At 34.8% G+C, this 20,887-nt stretch overlaps 1 protein-coding gene across 1 annotated transcript in view; it reads right to left on the minus strand.

Moving 5' to 3' along the window:
• The window catches only part of LOC128243041 (atrial natriuretic peptide-converting enzyme-like), a 111,398-nt gene extending 96,252 nt beyond the window's left edge, over positions 1-15,146 (minus strand). Inside the window, exon 1 of the mRNA XM_052960524.1 lies at positions 15,007-15,146. Coding sequence (XP_052816484.1) covers positions 15,007-15,084 — 78 coding nt within the window. The 5' untranslated portion in view covers positions 15,085-15,146. The remainder of the gene's footprint in view (positions 1-15,006) is intronic.
• Between the last annotated feature and the right edge of the window lie 5,741 nt (positions 15,147-20,887).

A 20,887-nucleotide genomic window follows, 5' to 3' on the forward strand; every position in this document is an offset into this window, starting at 1 on the left:
TAAAACATGAGGATTCCTCCAGAGGTAGTTCTTTTTCCTGCATATTATTCCTTTATTAAATCCATTGTCAAAGAATTGTCCCAGAACCGGTTCATTTATTTTTTCCTAATGAAAATATCCACGATAAAAATTTACACCATTATATTTTTTAAAAATATTCCATCATTTCAACAAATTCAGTTATTGTTTAATAATGATGATAATAAATTATATTTTAAATGGTAACTTCATTGCGTCATTATTTAATGTAACTATCTATTATTGTCCTAATACGTTACGGAGAGACTGATACAATGCAAGTCCTATCAGTCGTAATATCAACTATTATCGGTCTTAAAATGTCACGGACAAACTGTCCACTGTCATATCGAACGAATAAAACCACCACACTGGGCCGCTGCATTTAGATGACTTTAACTTTTATCTAGGTTTCCCATAGCGCTGTAAGTCCAGCAAGCAAGTAGCCCGCTATGGATTGGTATTTTATTAAAACACATGGGTTGTTGTAAATGAGTAATGCCGACATCTTACATAGTACCTGTATCATAACTGTAATTAAATACTGTACTTGTATGAGTACGTACATTTTAGTTGCCTTCATTTTATCGCGTAGTTCCCACGTGCAAACATTACTATGATAAGTACGTACGTGAAAATATCACGTTTAATTGATTACTGTTTTTGCTTATATACTACTTCTACAACCATTACTAATAAATTAATAACACGACTAATTGAATGATATAACACTACGATCATTGACAGGTAACTCTATCATGGAAAGCTAACTTAATAACAAACCAAGAGCAGAAGTCATTTGCAAATAAACATACAGACGAATGCAACTAAATACTATTGTATCAATGATATGCAATAAAGTATTCTGCGAGTGTATTAGTTTAGTTTTAATTTGTTTATTTTGCAACGATTGTGAAACAAGTTACAACTTAAACATTCTATTAATCACTCTCATTGGCAAGATGTTACGTCAGAGTGTGGTCTTGTGTTGGGGGAAGGGGGGGGGGTGTCTTAGTACCCGGAGGAAACCCACTTGTCCAACACAAACCAAACTCACATGTACCCAGGCAGGGAATCGAACCAGGATCGCCTAGGTACAAGCATCATCATCATCATCATCATCATCATCATCATCATCATCATCATCATCATCATCACATGTTATCATCATCATCACATGTTATCATCATAAGCATTGGAACGATTAAACGTAGGCATTAAGCATTGGAACGATTTAACGCAGCACAAAGCATTGGCACAATTTAACGAAGCACTTAGCATTGGAATTCTTTAACGTAGGCACTAAACATTATAACGCTTTAGCGTAGGCGCTAAGCATTGGAACGCTTTAGCGCAGGCACAAAGCATAAGAACGCTTTAAAGTAGGCGCTAAGCGTTAGAACGCTTTAACGTAGGCGCTAAGCATGAAAACGCTTTAACGTAGGCGCTAAGCGTTAGAACACTTTAACTTTGGCGCTAAGCATTAGAACGCTCTAACATAGACACTAAGCGTTAGAACGCTTAAACGTAGGCACACAGTATTAGAACGCTTTCACGTAGGCACTAAGCGTTAGAACACGTTAACGTAGGCACACAGCATTATAACGCTTTAACGTAGGCGCTAAGCATTAGAACGCTTTAACTTTGGTGCTAAACATTAGAACGCTTTAACATAGACACTAAGCGTTAGAACGCTTTAACGTAGGCGCTAAGCATAAGACCGCTTTAACGAAGGCACTAAGCATTGGAACGCTTTAACGTAGGCGCTAAGCATTAAAACGCTTTAACGTAGGCACAAAGCGTTAGAATGCGTTAACGTAAGTGCTAAGCATTAGAACGCTTTAACGTAGACACAAAGCGGAAGAACGCTTTAACGTAGACACTGAGCGTTAAAAGCGCTTTTACGTAGGTGCTAAGCATTAGAACGCTTTAACGTATGCGCTAAGCATTGGAACGCTTTTACGTAGGCACAAAGCATTAGAGCGCTTTAACGTAGGCGCTAAGCATAAGAACGCTTTAACGTAGGCACAAAGAATTGAAACGCTTTAACGTAGGTACAAAGCATTGGAACACTTTAACGTAGGCACAAAGCATTGGAACGCTTCAACGTAGGCACAAAGCATTGGAACGCTTTAACGTAGGCGCTCAGCATTAGAACGCTTTAACCTAGGCACAAAACATTAGAACGCTTTAACGTAGGCGCTCAGCATTAGAACGATTTAACGTAGACACAAAGCATTAGAACGCTTTAACGTAGGCGCTCAGCATTAGAACGCTTTAACCGAGGCACAAAGTATTAGAACGCTGTAACGTAGGCGCTAAGCATTGTTACACTTTAACGCAGACACTAAACGTTAGAAAGCTTAAACGTAGGCTCAAAGAATAAGAACTCATTAACGTAGGCGCAAAGCATTGGAACGCTTTAACGTAGGCGCTTATCATTGGAACGCTTTAACGCAGGCGCTAATCATTAGAAAACTTTAACGTAAGCGCTAAGCATTAGACGCTTTAACGTAGACACGAAGCGTTAGAACGCTTTAACGTAGGCGCTAAGCATTATATAGCTTTAACGTAGACACAAAGCATGAGAACTATTTAACGTAGGCGCTAAGCGTGAGAACGCTTTAACGTAGGCACACAGCATTAGCACGCTTTAACGTAGACACAAAGCATGAGAACGATTTAACATAGGCACACAGCATTAGAACGCTTTAACGTAGGCACAAAGCAGGAGAACGATTTAACGTAGACACTAAGCATTAGAACGCTTTAACGTAGACACAAAGCATGAGAACGCTTTAACGTAGGCACACAGCATTAGAACGCTTTAACGTAGACACAAAGCATGAGAACGATTTAACGTAGACACACAGCATTAGAACGCTTTAACGTAGACACAAAGCATGAGAACGATTTAACGTAGACACAAAGCATGAGAACGATTTAACGTAGGCACTAAGCATTAGAACGCTTTAACGTAGATACAGAGCAAAGCATGAGAACGCTTTAACGTAGGCACACAGCATTAGAACGCTTTAACGTAGACACAAAGCATGAGAACTATTTAACGTAGACACAAAGCATGAGAACGATTTAACGTAAGCCCTAAGCATTAGAACGCTTAAACGTAGACACAAAGCATGAGAACGATTTAACGTAGGCAGACAGCATTGTAACGCTTTAACGTAGACACTAAGCGTTAGAACGCTTTAACGAAGGCACTAAACATGAGAACGCTTTAACGTAGGCGCTAAGCATGACAAGCTTTAACGTAGTCACAAAACATTATAACGCTTTAACGTAGACACAAAGCATGAGAACGATTTAACGTAGGCGCTAAGCATGACAAGCTTTAACGTAGGCACAAAGCATTATAACGCTTTAACGTAGGCACTAAGCGATAGAATGCTTTAACGTAGGCGCTAAGCGATAGAATGCTTTAACGTAGGCGCTAAGCATTAGAACGCTTTAATTAACGTAGACACTAAGCATTAGAACGCTTTTACGTAGGCACTCACTATTTAGACGTTGGAATTAGGAAATATATTTAATGCAGTTAGAAATTTTACTCATAGACAATGAGTTAGTAAATTACCAGTAGGCAGAAAGCCAATGTATGTATGCACTAAATCAGACGTAGGCACTAAGCATTAACATACACCATTGTTTTACTTAAATGCCCCTCTATGGCTCGCTGTCAAATATATTTCAATACAGCCATCAATAACTATGAAATGAAAACTAGTGCAGTGTCTTATATGATAATTCCGAGTCCCTAGGAAATAGTGTGTCGCCACTGATGGAGAGCTTGCTAAATTGAAGCTGAATAGAATAGTCGCTGACCGCACGAAATATTTCCACATTGTTAATCTTTTGTTGCCTTCACATGAAGATTTTTTACTGTTCATTAGAGACAAAAAAATACAAGCAACGATATTAGCACCGCTTATCAAAGTTGAATATTGATAGACTTGTACCAAGACATTATGTCTAATCAATGGGAGTTATTTTGATCTGATATTCAGACATCATTACATGTCTTTCATTTTCCCTAAATATTCTGTTGAAATACTGAAGTTAAAGTTTTGCTTTAGGCCATTACTCATCAATGTCCATAAATTATGTCAATGATATAAGGGATACATGTAAGTAAAGAAATATAAGCTCCTGGATTCCTGTGTCTAAAGCCCTGTATGCTTGCTTCAAATCCTTGTCTGTTCTGTCCATAGTCCTGTATATTTTATTTCCAAAATCTTATCTATTGTATCCGATGCCCTGAACATGTTTCTTTTTCTAAACCTTATCACTGGTGTCACAAATTTACCTACAAACTTCACCCTTTGTTATAAGTCTGAAGTTAATTTGCAAAGTTTACCCTATATGATAATTATACATCATATTCAAATGATTCCGAATCAAACCTGCAAAGTCTATCCTATACTCTGATATTACAGCATGTTTAATGATTCCGAGGCAAACCTGCAAAGTCTATCCTATACTCTGATATAACAGCATGTTTAATGATTCCGAGGCAAACCTGCAAAGTCTATCCTATACTCTGATATTACAGCATGTTTAATGATTCTGAAGCAAACCTGTTAAGTCTACCCTTTACTCTGATATACCAGCATGTTTACAGCATGCTTAATGATTCCGAGGCAAACCTGCAAAGTTTACCATATACTCTGATATCACAGCATGTTTACAGCATGCTTAATGATTCCGAGGCAAACCTGCAAAGTTTACCATATACTCTGATATTACAGCATGTTTACAGCATGTTTAATTATCCTGCAGCAAACATGCAAAGTTATCCCTATACTCTGATATTACAACATGCTTAATGATTCCGAGGCAAACCTGCAAAGTATACCCTATACTCTGGTATTACAGCATGTTTACAGCACTTTTAATGATTCCGAGGCAAACCTGCAAAGTGTACCCTATACTATGGTATTACAGCATGTTTACAGAATGTTTAATGATTCCGAGGCAAACCTGCAAAGTCTACCCTATAATTTGATGTTACAGCATATTTACAGCGAGTTTAATGATTCCGAGGCAAACCTGCAAAGTCTACCCTATACTCTGGTATAACAGCATGTTTACAGAATGTTTAATAATTCAGAGGCAATTTGCAAAGTCTACCCTATACTCTGATATTACAGCATGTTTCAGCATGTTTAATGATTCATTCCGATGCAAACCTGCAAAATCTACCCTATACTCTGGTATTACAGAATGTTTAATGATTCCGAGGCAAACCTGCAAAGTCTACCCTATAATCTGATGTTACAGCATATTTACAGCGAGTTTAATGATTCCGAGGCAAACCTGCAAAGTTTACCCTATACTCTGGTATAACAACATGTTTACAGAATGTTTAATGATTCCGAGGCAACTTGCAAAGTCTACCCTATACTCTGATATTACAGCATGTTTTAGCATGTTTAATGATTCAATCCTATGCAAACCTGCAAAATCTACCCTATACTCTCGTATTACAGAATGTTTAATGATTCCGAGGCAAACCTGCAAAGTCTACCCTATAATCTGATGTTACAGCATATTTACAGCAAGTTTAATGATTCCGAGGCAAACCTGCAAAGTCTACCCTATACTCTGGTATAACAGCATGTTGACAGAATGTTTAATGATTCCGAGGCAACTTGCAAAGTCTACCCTATACTCTGGTATTACAGCATATTTAATGATTCCGAGGCAAAACTGCAAAGTCTACCCTATACTCTGGTATTACAGCATGTTTACAGCATGTTTAATGATTCCGAGGCAAAACTGCAAAGTCTACCCTATACGAGGGTTGTCCGGAAAGTTTTGAGACTGCATTCATTAAAAACTTACCACTCATTGGATGCATTTAACATTTTATCAGCTGTCAATTGTATCTAATATAAACAAATCCTGAAAGTTTCAACAATATTCTACGAAGTGAACGTATACAACAAACATTACAAAAAGTACAGGTTAAAAGCCACGGAGCACTTCGTTGTCTCATTGCGTCACGTCATTTTCAATATTTCAAAATACGCTCCTTCTGCACGTACACACTTACAGTGACAATCAACCGATTGCTTGAATATATCCGTACCACTCTTTTATGATATTATGAACAACTGTCCTTTTTAGCTGAACGGATTCGCCAATTTCCCTCACTGTCCTCCGCCGGTCTTCTTTTTTAACATGTCCCGCACTGAATTTACGTCACTTTCACTCACGACTGATGGTCTGCCGCTCTGCTTTAAGTCGCACGCCCGTCACTGAAACGTCGATGCTAGCGAAATACCAAAGCCCTTGAACATGTTGGCTTTGATTTATCGCGTGTTAGAAACGTATAAGTATTTGCAGGAGTTATCCCGCTGCGAACACAGTGTTTGGTCATAGCGCGCTGCTCCGTGCGTGACGTCAAGTTTGATTTCTTTCCGACATCTTCGAAATACCTCTCTACTTCCGCTGATTGTTACAACCATGTCTATAGTTAGATTGCGTCAATAATTTGCGAAGTGATGCAGTTGACCTCATACTGTCGTCATATGGTTTGACATGACGTTTTAGCGTCTATTATTTAGACGAAGTAGTATATATTAATTGTGAACAATTTTCAGAAAACATCAATTTCAAAGTGCTCCGTGAAGTGCTAGATAAGTTGTCTTGACATCCATTTCCTTCCGTATTATGAGATGATATAATTTTATTTTTCAAAAGGATACTCATGAATAGTCTATATACACAGCTGTTTATTGTTTGTTGATTTATATTTAAAACGTTTTGAAATATAGACACAGTCTCAAAACTTTCCGGACAACCCTCGTACTCTGGTATTACAGCATGTTTAATGATTCCGAGGCAAAACTGCAAAGTCTACCCTATACTCTGATATTACAGCATGTTTACAGCATGTTTAATGATTCCGAGGCAAAACTGAAAGGTCTACCCTATACTCTGGTATAACAGCATGTTTAATGAGTCCGAGGCAAAAACTGCAAAGTCTACCCTATACTCTGGTATTACAGCATGTTTACAGCATGTTTTTTGATTCTGAAGTAAACCTACAAAGATTATTCTATACTCTGGTTCTTATAGGTTCGGCAGTTTCGGAGGAGGGATGCTGGCTTAGATGGCCCGAAGAATACAATTACGCATTCTCTGGCCATTGTGTTAATAGTTTAGCAAGTTTTGCCAAGAACATGGATCGGTTGCACACAAATCAACTTGAGTCGTGTAAATGACTAAAGAGGTACTGCCATAATTACTCTTTAATTGGATTATAAAGTGTTTGCGAGAACATATTTTCTCACGGGCAAAGATAAAACAAGTTCCCATATGTCAGCACACAATTACCTCCCTTGTTGAAGACCGTCGTCTGTAGCATCATGGAAACGTTGTCTTGTGGCAATATTTAGAATGCTAATTAATTATTTCTCGCTTCAAATGGCACCATAAAGGGTTTTTCAGTCACCATTCAAGAAATAATGCTGCTCTCCTCAGAACTATTTGAAGATCGATTTGACTATTAACATAATCTGAATCACTGCGCGCATAACCATGCCAACCACGAATTATCACATATCCATACGCATTTTTTTTCACTGCGCACAAAAGAGTCACAGCAAAAAAGAACTTCATTTTGTTTAACTGAGGTGGGAGAAAAAGCATATACCATAGCCGCTCGTGTAAGATAGGTTCAGTCCAAGCCTCGTGCAGGGTGTTTAGCTGAAACTCGGTAAACATCGTTTCCTAACCCCCCCCCCCCCCCCCCACACTCGGGTCGGGATAAACCTATCTTACACTCTCGGCCGTGAAAGATACTTATAATCTCGTGTTAGATTGTTCGTGAAAAGGGGCGCCTGTACATTCAACTGTCGTATGTGTAGGTAAAAACCTTGTGACACCGGATTTGTTTCATGAGTACGAGTGATTGGAGTGTATACTCATATATATTACGATCACATGGCGGAACGCTTATATGTACTGGTGAAGTCAATAAGCTCCTTTTATGTGTTCACGTTAATTAACTAGTCCAGAAAGTCGTATTAAAAGTAAGAAAAGGAATAATTGGGCAATCATATAGAGTCCTTCTGAAGGCCTTTCTTCCATCTGAACGTAATTTACGTCTCGACAGAATCAATGATCTTATATAGGGTTGTGAGACATGTTATGTTTTTTCTTTACTGAATTCTAAAACATCACGGAATAAAGCAATATTAGATAAGCACGGATCTGCGACGGATTTACGTCAAATATTATAATCCAGCTTACTGTTGATCAGAAAAATAATAGGAAATTGTTGGTGTCATTTGGGACCCGTGGTTTGACATCTGATAAGCTAGAAAGGTTACAAAGCTTACTATAAGACCAGTTAAGCATAATGCAAAACACCAAATATCGCCTCAATCCCATCCATGGTTTGATCGTTGTTAAGTAATTCGTCCTTTAATGATCTGTTGACATTTCGGAAGCTGTCCATCTAAAGTGTCTAATGGTACTGACAAGCAATTTTTTTTTCTCGTAATCGAATGTTCTTGTGATCATTTTGAGACGTACTTCACTGGCTAGCAGCGATCTGTGATGATTCGTTAAGTAATAGCTCTTAATAGCGGGAAATTGAAATAATGTAGTTTCGGGTCACGTACAGGCAGTTTTCCCAGAGTAAATACAACTGTCTGAGATTCGTAGTAATAACCAGACGACCTAATTCTTCAGGAAATGTTTGTGACATTGAAACATTACTTTAGGAGGAAAAATCTGAAAAAGCACTTCCCCCAGACTAACCAGTTTACAAAGTTGTAACCCATATTTTAAGAGAATGTATTGGCTGGCAAATTGAATCGAGTGAATACAAATATGTTTTAAGAGAAGGCAGTTGTATTAAATTATTGTTTATTTATTAAATTACTGTTTATTAGATGTTTCTACTCGGAATTTGTCGACTACTACCAGAACAAACTTAACATGTGGCTTTAATAATGACTGGACGAAAACAAGCAAAGTGTTTTTAAAAAAAATACGCACTTTATAGCAATAAGTTATCACTATTAACTCCAATGCCACTGTTTATCGACGATTTTGGCATTACAAAGCTGAAACGTTCATAGTGTTTCAGCAGATGCAGAATCATTGGACTTCAGAAAGTTTGCATGCCCTTTTTATATGAACATAGACCAACGTTACTTGGCACTGTTTCTGTTCCTCTGTTGTTTTCCTGATCATTTATTGTGAATTATGTCAAAATGAAAAATTGCTATTTAAAAAGATAGCGTAAGTGTTACAATTAAGATGATATTTTTGGAAATAAACATAACTTACCATGTTTAAGGAAAGTTGTAACCTTTTTAAAGATATTTTCTTAAAGCTAAATGCTCGAATACTTACTTTTGTATATTGTTACAACAGAAAACAAATGCTCGAACATAACCCATAACGATGCTAAATATCATATATTTAATATATTTTCAAAAAACAAACTCCACCAAGTATAATCTAAAACAGACTCCACCATGTATAATCTAAAACAGACTCCACCATGTATAATCTAAAACAGACTCCACCATGTATAATCTAAAACAGACTCCACCATGTATAATCAAAGACAAACTCCATCATGTATAATCTATAACAAACTCCATCATGTATAATCAAAGACAAACTCCACCATGTATAATCAAAGACAAACTCCACCATGTATAATCTATAACAAACTCCACCATGTATAATCTAAAACAGACTCCACCATGTATAATCTAAAACAGACTCCACCATGTATAATCTGAAACAGACTCCACCATGTATAATCTAAAACAGACTCCACCATGTATAATCAAAGACAAACCCCATCATGTATAATCTATAACAAACTCCATCATTTATAATCTAAAACAGACTCCTCCATGTATAATCAAAGACAAACTCCATCATGTATAATCTAAAACAGACTCCACCATGTATAATCAAAGACAAACTCCGCCATGTATAATGAAAGACAAACTCCACCATGTATAATCAAAGACAAACTCCATCATGTATAATCAAAGACAAACTCCATCATGTATAATCAAAGACAAACTCCATCATGTATAATCTAAAACAGACTCCTCCATGTATAATCAAAGACAAACTCCGCCATGTATAATCAAAGACAAACTCCACCATGTATAATCAAAGACAAACTCCACCATGTATAATCTATAACAAACTCCACCATGTATAATCTATAACAAACTCCACCATGTATAATCTTAAACAGACTCCACCATGTATAATCAAAGACAAACTCCACCATGTATAATCTTAAACAGACTCCACCATGTATAATCTATAACAAACTCCACCATGTATAATCAAAGACAAACCCCATCATGTATAATCTATAACAAACTCCATCATTTATAATCTAAAACAGACTCCTCCATGTATAATCAAAGACAAACTCCACCATGTATAATCTAAAACAGACTCCACCATGTATAATCAAAGACAAACTCCATCATGTATAATCTATAACAAACTCCATCATGTATAATCAAAGACAAACTCCGCTATGTATAATCAAAGACAAACTCCACCATGTATAATCTAAAACAGACTCCACCATGTATAATCTAAAACAGACTCCACCATGTATAATCTAAAACAGACTCCACCATGTATAATCTATAACAGACTCCACCATGTATAATCTATAACAAACTCCACCATGTATAATCTATAACGAACTCCACCATGTATAATCAATAACAAACTCCATCATGTATAATCAAAGACAAACTCCACCATGTATAATCTATAACAAACTCCACAATGTATAATCTATAACGAACTCCTCCATGTATAATTTATAACAAACTCCATCATGTATAATCTATAACGAACTCCACCATGTATAATCTAAAACAAACTGCATCATGTATAATCAAAGACAAACTCCATCATGTATAATCTATAACAAACTCAACCATGTATAATCTATAACACACTCCACCATGTATAATCTATAACAAACTCAACCATGTATAATCTATGACAAACTCAACCATGTATAATCTATAACAAACTCCACCATGTATAATCTATAACAAACTCCACCATGTATAATCTATAACAAACTCAACCATGTATAATCTATGACAAACTCCACCATGTATAATCTATAACAAACTCAACCATGTATAATCTATGACAAACTCAACCATGTATAATCTATAACAAACTCAACCATGTATAATCTATAACAAACTCCACCATGTATAATCTATAACAAACTCCACCATGTATAATCTATAACAAACTCCACCATGTATAATCTATAACAAACTCCACCATGTATAATCTATAACAAACTCCACCATGTATAATCTATAACAAACTCAACCATGTATAATCTATAACAAACTCCACCATGTATAATCTATAACAAACTCCACCATGTATAATCTATAACAAACTCCACCATGTATAATCTATAACAAACTCCACCATGTATAATCTATAACAAACTCAACCATGTATAATCTATAACAAACTCCACCATGTATAATCTATAACAAACTCAACCATGTATAATCTATGACAAACTCAACCATGTATAATCCATAACAAACTCAACCATGTATAATCTATAACAAACTCCACCATGTATAATCAATAACGAACTCCACCATGTATAATCAAAAACAAACTCCACCATGTATAATCAATAACAAACTCCACCATGTATAATCAAAAACAAATTCCTCAATGTATTATCAATAACGAACTCCACCATGTATAATATATAACAAACTCCACCATGTATAATGAATAACGAACTCCACCATTTATAATCTATAACAAACTCAACAATCTATAATCTATAACAAACTCAACCATGTATAATCTATAACACACTCCACCATGTATAGTCTATAACAAACTCCACCATGTATAATCTATAACAAACTCAACCATGTATAATCTATAACAAACTCAACCATGTATAGTCTATAACAAACTCCACCATGTATAATCTATAACAAACTCAACCATGTATAATCTATAACAAACTCCACCATGTATAATCAATAACGAACTCCACCATGTATAATCAAAAACAAACTCCACCATGTATAATCAATAACAAACTCCATCATGTATAATCAAAAACAAACTCCTCAATGTATTATCAATAACAAACTCCACCATGTGTAATATATAACAAACTCCACCATGTATAACCTATAATAAACTCCATCATGTATAATGAATAACGAACTCCACCATTTATTATCTATAAAAAAACTCAACAATCTATAATCAATAACAAACTCCACAATATATAATGAATAACGAACTCCACCATGAATAATCTATAACAAACTCCTCCAAGTATAATCTTAGACAAACTCCACCATGTATAATCTATAACAAACTCCTCCATGTATAATCTAAGACAAACTCCACCATATATAATCATAAACAAACTCCACCATGTAATATCTATAACAAACTCCTCCATGTAATATCTATAACAAACTCCTCCATGTAATATCTATAACAAACTCCACCATATAATATCTATAACAAACTCCTCCATGTAATATCTATAACAAACTCCTCCATGTAATATCTATAACAAACTCCACCATATAATATCTATAACAAACTCTTCCATGTAATATCTATAACAAACTCCACCATATAATATCTATAACAAACTCCTCCATGTATAATCTATAACAAACTCCACCATGTAATATCTATAACAAACTCTACCATGAAACATCTATCTATAACACACTCCACCATGTATAATCTATAACAAACTCCACCATGTACAATCTATCTATAACAAACCCACCATGAAACATCTATAACAACCTCCACCATGTATAATCTAAATCAAACTCCACCATGTATTATCTATAACAAACTCCACCATGTATAATCTATCTATATCAAACTCCACCATGAAACATCTATAACACACTCCACCATGTATAATCTAAATCAAACTCCTCCATGTATAATCTATCTATAACACACTCCACCATGTATAATCTATAACAAACTCCACCATGTATAATCTTTAACAAACACCACCATTTATAATCTTTAACAAACTCCACCACGTATAATCTATCTAGAACACACTCCACCATGTATAATCTATATCAAACTCCACCATGTATAAACTTTAACAAACATTACCATTTATAATCTTAATCAAACTCCACCATGTATAATCTATAACAAACTCCACCACGTATAATCTATCTATAACACACTCCACCATGTATAATCTATAACAAACTCCACCACGTATAATCTATCTATAACACACTCCACCATGTATAATCTATAACAAACTCCACCACGTATAATCTATCTATAACACACTCCACCATGTATAATCTATAACAAACTCAACCATACATAATCTATCTATATCAAACTCCACCATGAAACATCTATAACACACTCCACCATGTATAATCTAAATCAAACTCCTCCATGTATAATCTATCTATAACACACTCCACCATGTATAATCTATAACAAACTCCACCATGTATAATCTTTAACAAACACCACCATTTATAATCTTTAACAAACTCCACCACGTATAATCTATCTAGAACACACTCCACCATGTATAATCTATATCAAACTCCACCATGTATAAACTTTAACAAACATTACCATTTATAATCTTAATCAAACTCCACCATGTATAATCTATAACAAACTCCACCACGTATAATCTATCTATAACACACTCCACCATGTATAATCTATAACAAACTCCACCATGTATAATCTATCTATAACACACTCCACCATGTATAATCTATAACAAACTCCACCACGTATAATCTATCTATAACACACTCCACCATGTATAATCTATAACAAACTCAACCATACATAATCTAGCAGGGACAATCGTAGCACCTCGGCCATCTTTCATTGAAAACAACCTCGGGTTAATATAAACGATTTATAATGTCATAATTCTTTACATTTCACAACGCTTTAAGTAAGCAGTTAAGCCGGAGTACTTTGATACTCTTCGGAACCGTTATTATTTTTGAAATAATACACTTCACTGGGAATCAATTTGACTTAAGTAATACAAATTACACGTTAAAGCACTACAATTCATTATTTTTATTTTTATTATTATTATTATTTATTATTATTATTATTATTATTATTATTATTATTTATTAATAGTAGTAGTAGTAGTAGTAGTAGTAGTAGCAGTAGCAGTAGCAGTAGCAGTAGCAGTAGTAGTAGTAGTAGTAGTAGTAGTAGTTGTAGTAGTAGTAGTAGTAGTAGTAGTAGTAGTAGTAGTAGTAGCAGTAGCAGTAGCAGTAGCAGTAGCAGTAGTAGTAGTAGTAGTAGTAGTAGTAGTAGTAGTTGTTGTAGAAGTAGTAGTTGTCGTAAGGCTGTGCTTAATACAGGAAGGCAAAGGATACACAAGGAATTTCGCTACATGAAAACTGGATAAAATAAATCTTATTTGGCAATTGCCTTAAATTGTTGAATTATAACATGGATCATACATAATTTAGATACTTGGCACACGTACTGCTGCAATGGTTGCTCGCCCCGTCTTATAAAGACTGGTATGCATCGTATCCTATATCATTAGCATCATTTGGTTACACTTACTTAAATCTTCTGCTTGCGTTTTAATACTACATGTTAAATACATGATTTGCTATTAAGTTTAATAGAATGCATGTTGAACTACGGCCTACTATGATATGTAGCAAACAGTTCGTAATTCCCTAGAAAATAGTATTCATGACATAAAATATACAATGTACTACTCCCCGAATATCCATTACGAAAGTGAGCGGCGTTCCTTTGTGCGGTTATATTTAGATGCTTCCTTTCGAAGCATATCTATTATTATGAAAACATACAAACATCAAACATAATTATATGAAGGAATATATGCATTTGTAAAGTAGATAAACTTAATCGTACCTTGTCTAGAGGAATCCCGGAAGAGGTCGTTGTCTGGATACAAATCTCCTTCTCGGACCTTAAACCAGACGTTGCCATATCGATGCTTGACCTTCAAATGTCCAAACTTAATTCATTCGATGTGTATGTCTATCGCTGTACCCTTTACCAACCGTCACGCATCTTGGACTGCTGTAGGTACATATTCATGAACAGGTCTATTCTTTAAAGTGACACGGTTGTATAACAAATATAAAATAAGAGTGATAAAAATTACTTACTCAATAATGCATTTATGAAAAATAATAAGTATCAATAACAAGATTGTAACCGTGTATTTAATAGCAGAAAGCAGAGAAATATTAAATGATTGGTAAATAATAAAAGATTTACTGTGATCTTCTATAGTCTCATAAGGTAGAAATACCGTGTTTAATGCTCATTTCTTTCAAATTAAACTCGGTATCCTTCATAAGAAACAATGTTTTCATTTTTCATCCTTTTTGGAATATTAAAACAATATTGTCAATTATGGTTAACAATCGTATTCGGGAGTAAGAGAGCATCTTTGAGAAGTCGTATAACTAAATACCTGTTTAATGAAGCATCCATTCGTCACAATCTATGAGCATTTAAAGTTTAAGCTTGGGAATAACTTTGTTGCGCTTTTTCACCATTGCCAATTTTGCTTTGATAGTTAAAAATTAAACGGTATTAAAATATCTTTAAATATGACGATTTTTAATTAAATTACAAATAATTATGCATCCTTGTTTTTGCTGTAGCTTATATATTAATAATGCAAAAACATGTACATACAACATATACATGTACTAGGAGGAGCCGTTGAGAACTATATACCATATGATTTATAGTTCGGTAATGCATACTTGTTTGTTTAAGTGTGAGATCGTAAAATATTTTACCGAGTGTATCTCAAAAGTTGTATTTCACGAGTAAAATATACACGTTTGATGTTCACGGGGTGAGATATATTGCGATCTTACACTAAACTAACAGATATTATCATCATTGTATGCATGAAAGCGTTACTAAAATACATTTAATTTCATTATTTTAGCAAGACGCCCAAACTATTGGCACACGTTACATCATTTCGGAAATGACGTCGTTCATATTGTGTCCCAGCCCTTTGCGCGCTGTTTGTTTTTAACTGGTATAGCAGAGCGAGCTAAAACAGTGAAACATCATTTTTATTTCACTGGCGTACTATTAGTATTCATTCGACTCTTAAACGGAATAAAAAAAAACATCAGATATATCTTTTAAGTTCTTCCGGGTATTACAATTCTACAATGCATGAAGCGCCGGAAATGGCACCGCTTTGTAGTATTCGGCTCAGCACCGCGGGTCTTTTCGCTTACTTACACATTTCCTGAACTCGTTGAATGAAATTGTGCTGATATGTGACGACTCGTGACAGATCCGATATTACTTGCACTGTTCAACTCATAAACTTTTACTCGTATATATTTTTGACAGTAAAGAACATAATCGTAGGCAAGTACTTCTTACTTTGTAAAAAGGCCCTGTACAAGGCTTATGTGGGATTTGCTCTTTAAACACTGAGCATGTGTACATCAATAACAGAGTTGGCGAACATAGATGGCTGAGTGTTCTAACATTCCACTTTAAAGCCACATCCATGTTCATTGAGGCAAAAAAAGTAAGTGAGAACAATCAATCGTCCAACAATCATGTAAATATTGGTTTACACTTTACAGCCGTCAATGTCCACACCAAGGTAATTCTTTCTGAAGGTTGCTAAGGTAAATGGCCGGTAATTTGAGGTTGTCTTAATAATAAAAATACAATGAAATCTACAGCCACATGCCTAGTAGTCAAACATTTAAAAATCACCCCTGTTAAGAGGCTAGTCAAGCATAGAACATAAACAAATGAATCACTGACTATTAAACATACAAAAAAGTTCTTTTCGAACACAAGGCGTTTTTAAATGATGAACGGTTGCGGACTGGGGGTGGGGGTAAATACTGGAAAATAGACTGCTTAACCAATGACGTATGTATATATTTGGACGACTAGCATTCATATGGTAAAACAAACCATGACGTCCCACAAGGAATAATTTCTTAATATTTGTTTCTAAATATATAAAGTACTCGGCGCAAAAATGTGCTAATTATTTGACAGGAATCTATTTTCACCTCACGCTATACATTACCTGAGCGAACTAAGTTCTGGGATTTAATTCCCGATTTAAATACTTTAGGTAAAGGGGACACATTTTGAAAGTGTTGTCTATTCATACGTACCCAAAATTTTCATCTTAAATATTTCTTTTATTTTAATCGGACCGTCCTTCCGTCCGTCCAACCGTCCCCACAGTTTACGTTCAATATCCGAAGAACTCTCAGGCCAAGGGACCTCAATCTTGGAAAGCAGGTTGACCATGACCGTTCGGAACACCTCGGCCATTTTCCATCGAACACAAAAATAGAAAATTAATAGAAAAGGTGAAGATTTCTGACATTGTAAACCATCCATCAATATACATACGAGGTTGTTTTCGATGGAAAATGGCCAAAAGGTTTCGAAAGGAAATTTAATTGAATCAAACATACATTTTGACAATCAATAATTATATAGAAAACTTATATTTACCCCAACAACAAACTACTTGTATTGATGTACCGGCATACATCAGAGGTTGTGTTCCATGGAAAATGACCGAGGAGTTCCGGACATAAATTCCAGTCTACTTTCATCATTATTTATCATATTAATTAAGATTTACAAGGATTTATCATATGGACAGCATTTTTGCATAATTTCTTGACTTTGAATAAAGTTGTTGTTATTATTATTATTATTATTATTATTATTATTATTATTATTATTATTATTATTATTATTATTATTATTATTATAACTGTTCTTATATGTAAACAAAAAGACAAACAATTACACACGCATGTTGGCTTTCGGTTAAAGTTTTCGTTCAAATTGGATGTTTTCCTCATTATATTTAGACTTATAGATAATTACAAACTTCATGTGAAGGTATGATAGGTCACTACGAACATATGTTAGATACTGAAGGCTGTCTGTACAGACAGGCCAAAATATTAAAAGGCTTTCTGGTCAACGAGGCCATCCGGGGGCATTTGTTACGCTTCTGTGACATCACTTGTTTACATATATCATTCAAACTGATGAATGCACCTTTGATGATAATACTCAACTAATTCATAAATGCTGTAATACGTTAAAAACGTGTATTGTGATTGACTTTACCATGTGCGTATGCAGTTTGGGGGTTTGCATCTTTTATTTTCTGTTGTGTATAAAGAAGCATGCGTGTAAATGTTAAGAAAGAGCATTTGAAAGTAAAAAAAAACAAAAAAAAACATAATGCATTTGAAAAATATGCTCATGTAAAGTGTACTATTTACTCGAATTATCACTGCAGACTACTGTTCGTCGTCAAGTTCAGGTAAAACTGAAATCCGTTTAAATAGCTAAAGGAAAAGACGCTGACACAAAAACGCTGAAACACAAACGCTGGCATAAGGCAGAGAAAAAACAAACAAAAAAACATAACACTGATCTTCTTTACAGACGGCACTTAATTTGTTTTAAAAGGTTTCCAATGTGGTGTCATTATCTGTTGAAAGCTATCAATTTAATAAGATTCTTGAGAGGATGTGTATTGTTGTCAATATTTGCCCCCTTTTCACTCAAATGTAGTAACACATCTAATAAAATCAAGTTCGTGATGTCTCCGTGGTGTAGGCAAGTATAATAATGATAGCAGGTTTGCTTAAGATCCGGGGTGTTTTTAAGTTCGATTTGACATGAAATAGCATATTCAAACATACGAACACTATAATCAATTTAAATCTATATTTTATGTAAACTTAGAATATCTCTTTCTTGCATTGCCTTGGAAGTTTGAACCCAGTGTTGTTACCAAGTGAAAATCCCGTGCATTTGATGCACACAATGGTCATACAGTTCCATGTCAAATGATCTTTGAACGTGGTGCCAAAACGTGTGTATCGGCTTTAAAAGAACTAGACACCAGAAAATACAAAGGCAAAAGAATAGTTTAAAATATGTTTTGTACTTACAAAATGAAAGAGAAATTATGTTCAATGAAATTAAATTACTATTCGTGTGTGTGTGTGTGTGTGTGCGTGTGCGTGTGTGCGTGTGTGTGTGACTGTGTGTGTGCGTGTGTGCGTGTGCGTGTGCGTGTCTAAAGTTTGAATGTACTGTATGCTTTCATTTTCAAAATATAGATTTCAAGGTTTTATTTTTTGAAGGAATAAATTGCGGGCTTGATGACATCAACCCCGTAATTCATTACTTATTTTTACACCAATAGTTCATTATTTCATTCAATAATTGTTAAAAAAAAAATGCTTCATTTCATTTAAGAAAACCTTTCAGTAACTCTTTCCTACCCATTCTGTAAATAGAACGACCCGACTTTAACCGGAAGCATTTCTTTCAAATGACGTCACAATAACGCGGGAAAATATCAGCCACTTGAAATCACTTTAAAACGTATTGAATTAGATATATTTTACGGAACCTGCAGACACAATACAACCAATAACAAGATCAATAGCTTTCATGTATATTGTTATGCAATGGATTACGATCCGAACATATCCGAAGATGTTGCGTTCCGTTCATCGATTGATGAACGCAATTGCCGAAAGGCAGTTCATTTAAGGAATGGAAGTTGAGGTGTAAATATTTTTTTATATAAATTCTATGCGAAATAAGTGTTACCGTAAGATACACATAAAATCAATGCAATGTTTATTTCTTTCTTTTTTTGTTCATGCATAAAACTTATCATATTTGGATTTTAAAAAACAGTCCTACGCATTGGTACCAGGGACCTGCTGAAATTCAGTAAAAGCTTATCAGCAGTGCAAATCACTATTTGTGTATGTAACTGTAAATCCTGACAAACATTGGGTTGGGAAACTTGACCATCACAAATTAGGGTCATTGTTGATCTAATCTTGTTTCAGCCTTCGCGATTTCTATTCACTCTTTTAAACAATGGGAAACACAGTTTAGTGTTGTTAAATTTTAGAACGCAACATTAAAGCTGCACTCTACATATTGACAGTTTTGACATTAAATCTGCACTCTACATATTGACAGTTTTGACATTAAAGCTGCACTCTACATGTTGACAGTTTTGACATTAAAGCTGCACTCTACATGTTGACAGTTTTGACATTAAAGCTGCACTCTACATATTGACAGTTTTGACATTAAAGCTGCACTCTACATATTGACAGTTTTGACATTATTTTTCATTTTTTTGTCTTAGAACAAGCATTCAATTAAGTTATTTAAGACAGAACAATAGAAAAGATCTCAATTGTTTGAAACAATACTGAAATTTTCCTAACGCGTAAGTAACACTCTAGCCGTAAAAGATCAATTTCCAAATTTATGTAAATTTAGAAAAAAATATCTAATCTTTTGTCAGAAGACTTAAATCACTGCTTTCCAGATATTTACGCAAAAAATGCCTCCTCCAATTCATTTTTCTAAAAAGAAATTGTCAAATCGGTCAATCAGTGAGAGAGCACCTTTAAACAGAGACTTGATGATATATTTTGTTACTGAAACCTGTTTAATCTAATAAATGTTTTGTAAACCTTTTGATGGATTTGAAAACCAAACTGACTTGAAAGATGATTCTGATAGAGAATAATGTAGAGGCCAACAAAAAACTTTGTTATGGAAATAATTATTTCTTTAAATTTAAACAAGAACAGTTACATAATCATGACAATTGCCCACATTTGGCAAATGCTGATGGATAACAAGATAACTGTTGAATAAAAATTATGTAATACGAGAACACAGATATCATACAATAATC

This window comes from Mya arenaria, chromosome 2, assembly GCF_026914265.1.
Source record: "Mya arenaria isolate MELC-2E11 chromosome 2, ASM2691426v1".
Lineage (NCBI taxonomy): Eukaryota > Metazoa > Mollusca > Bivalvia > Myida > Myidae > Mya > Mya arenaria.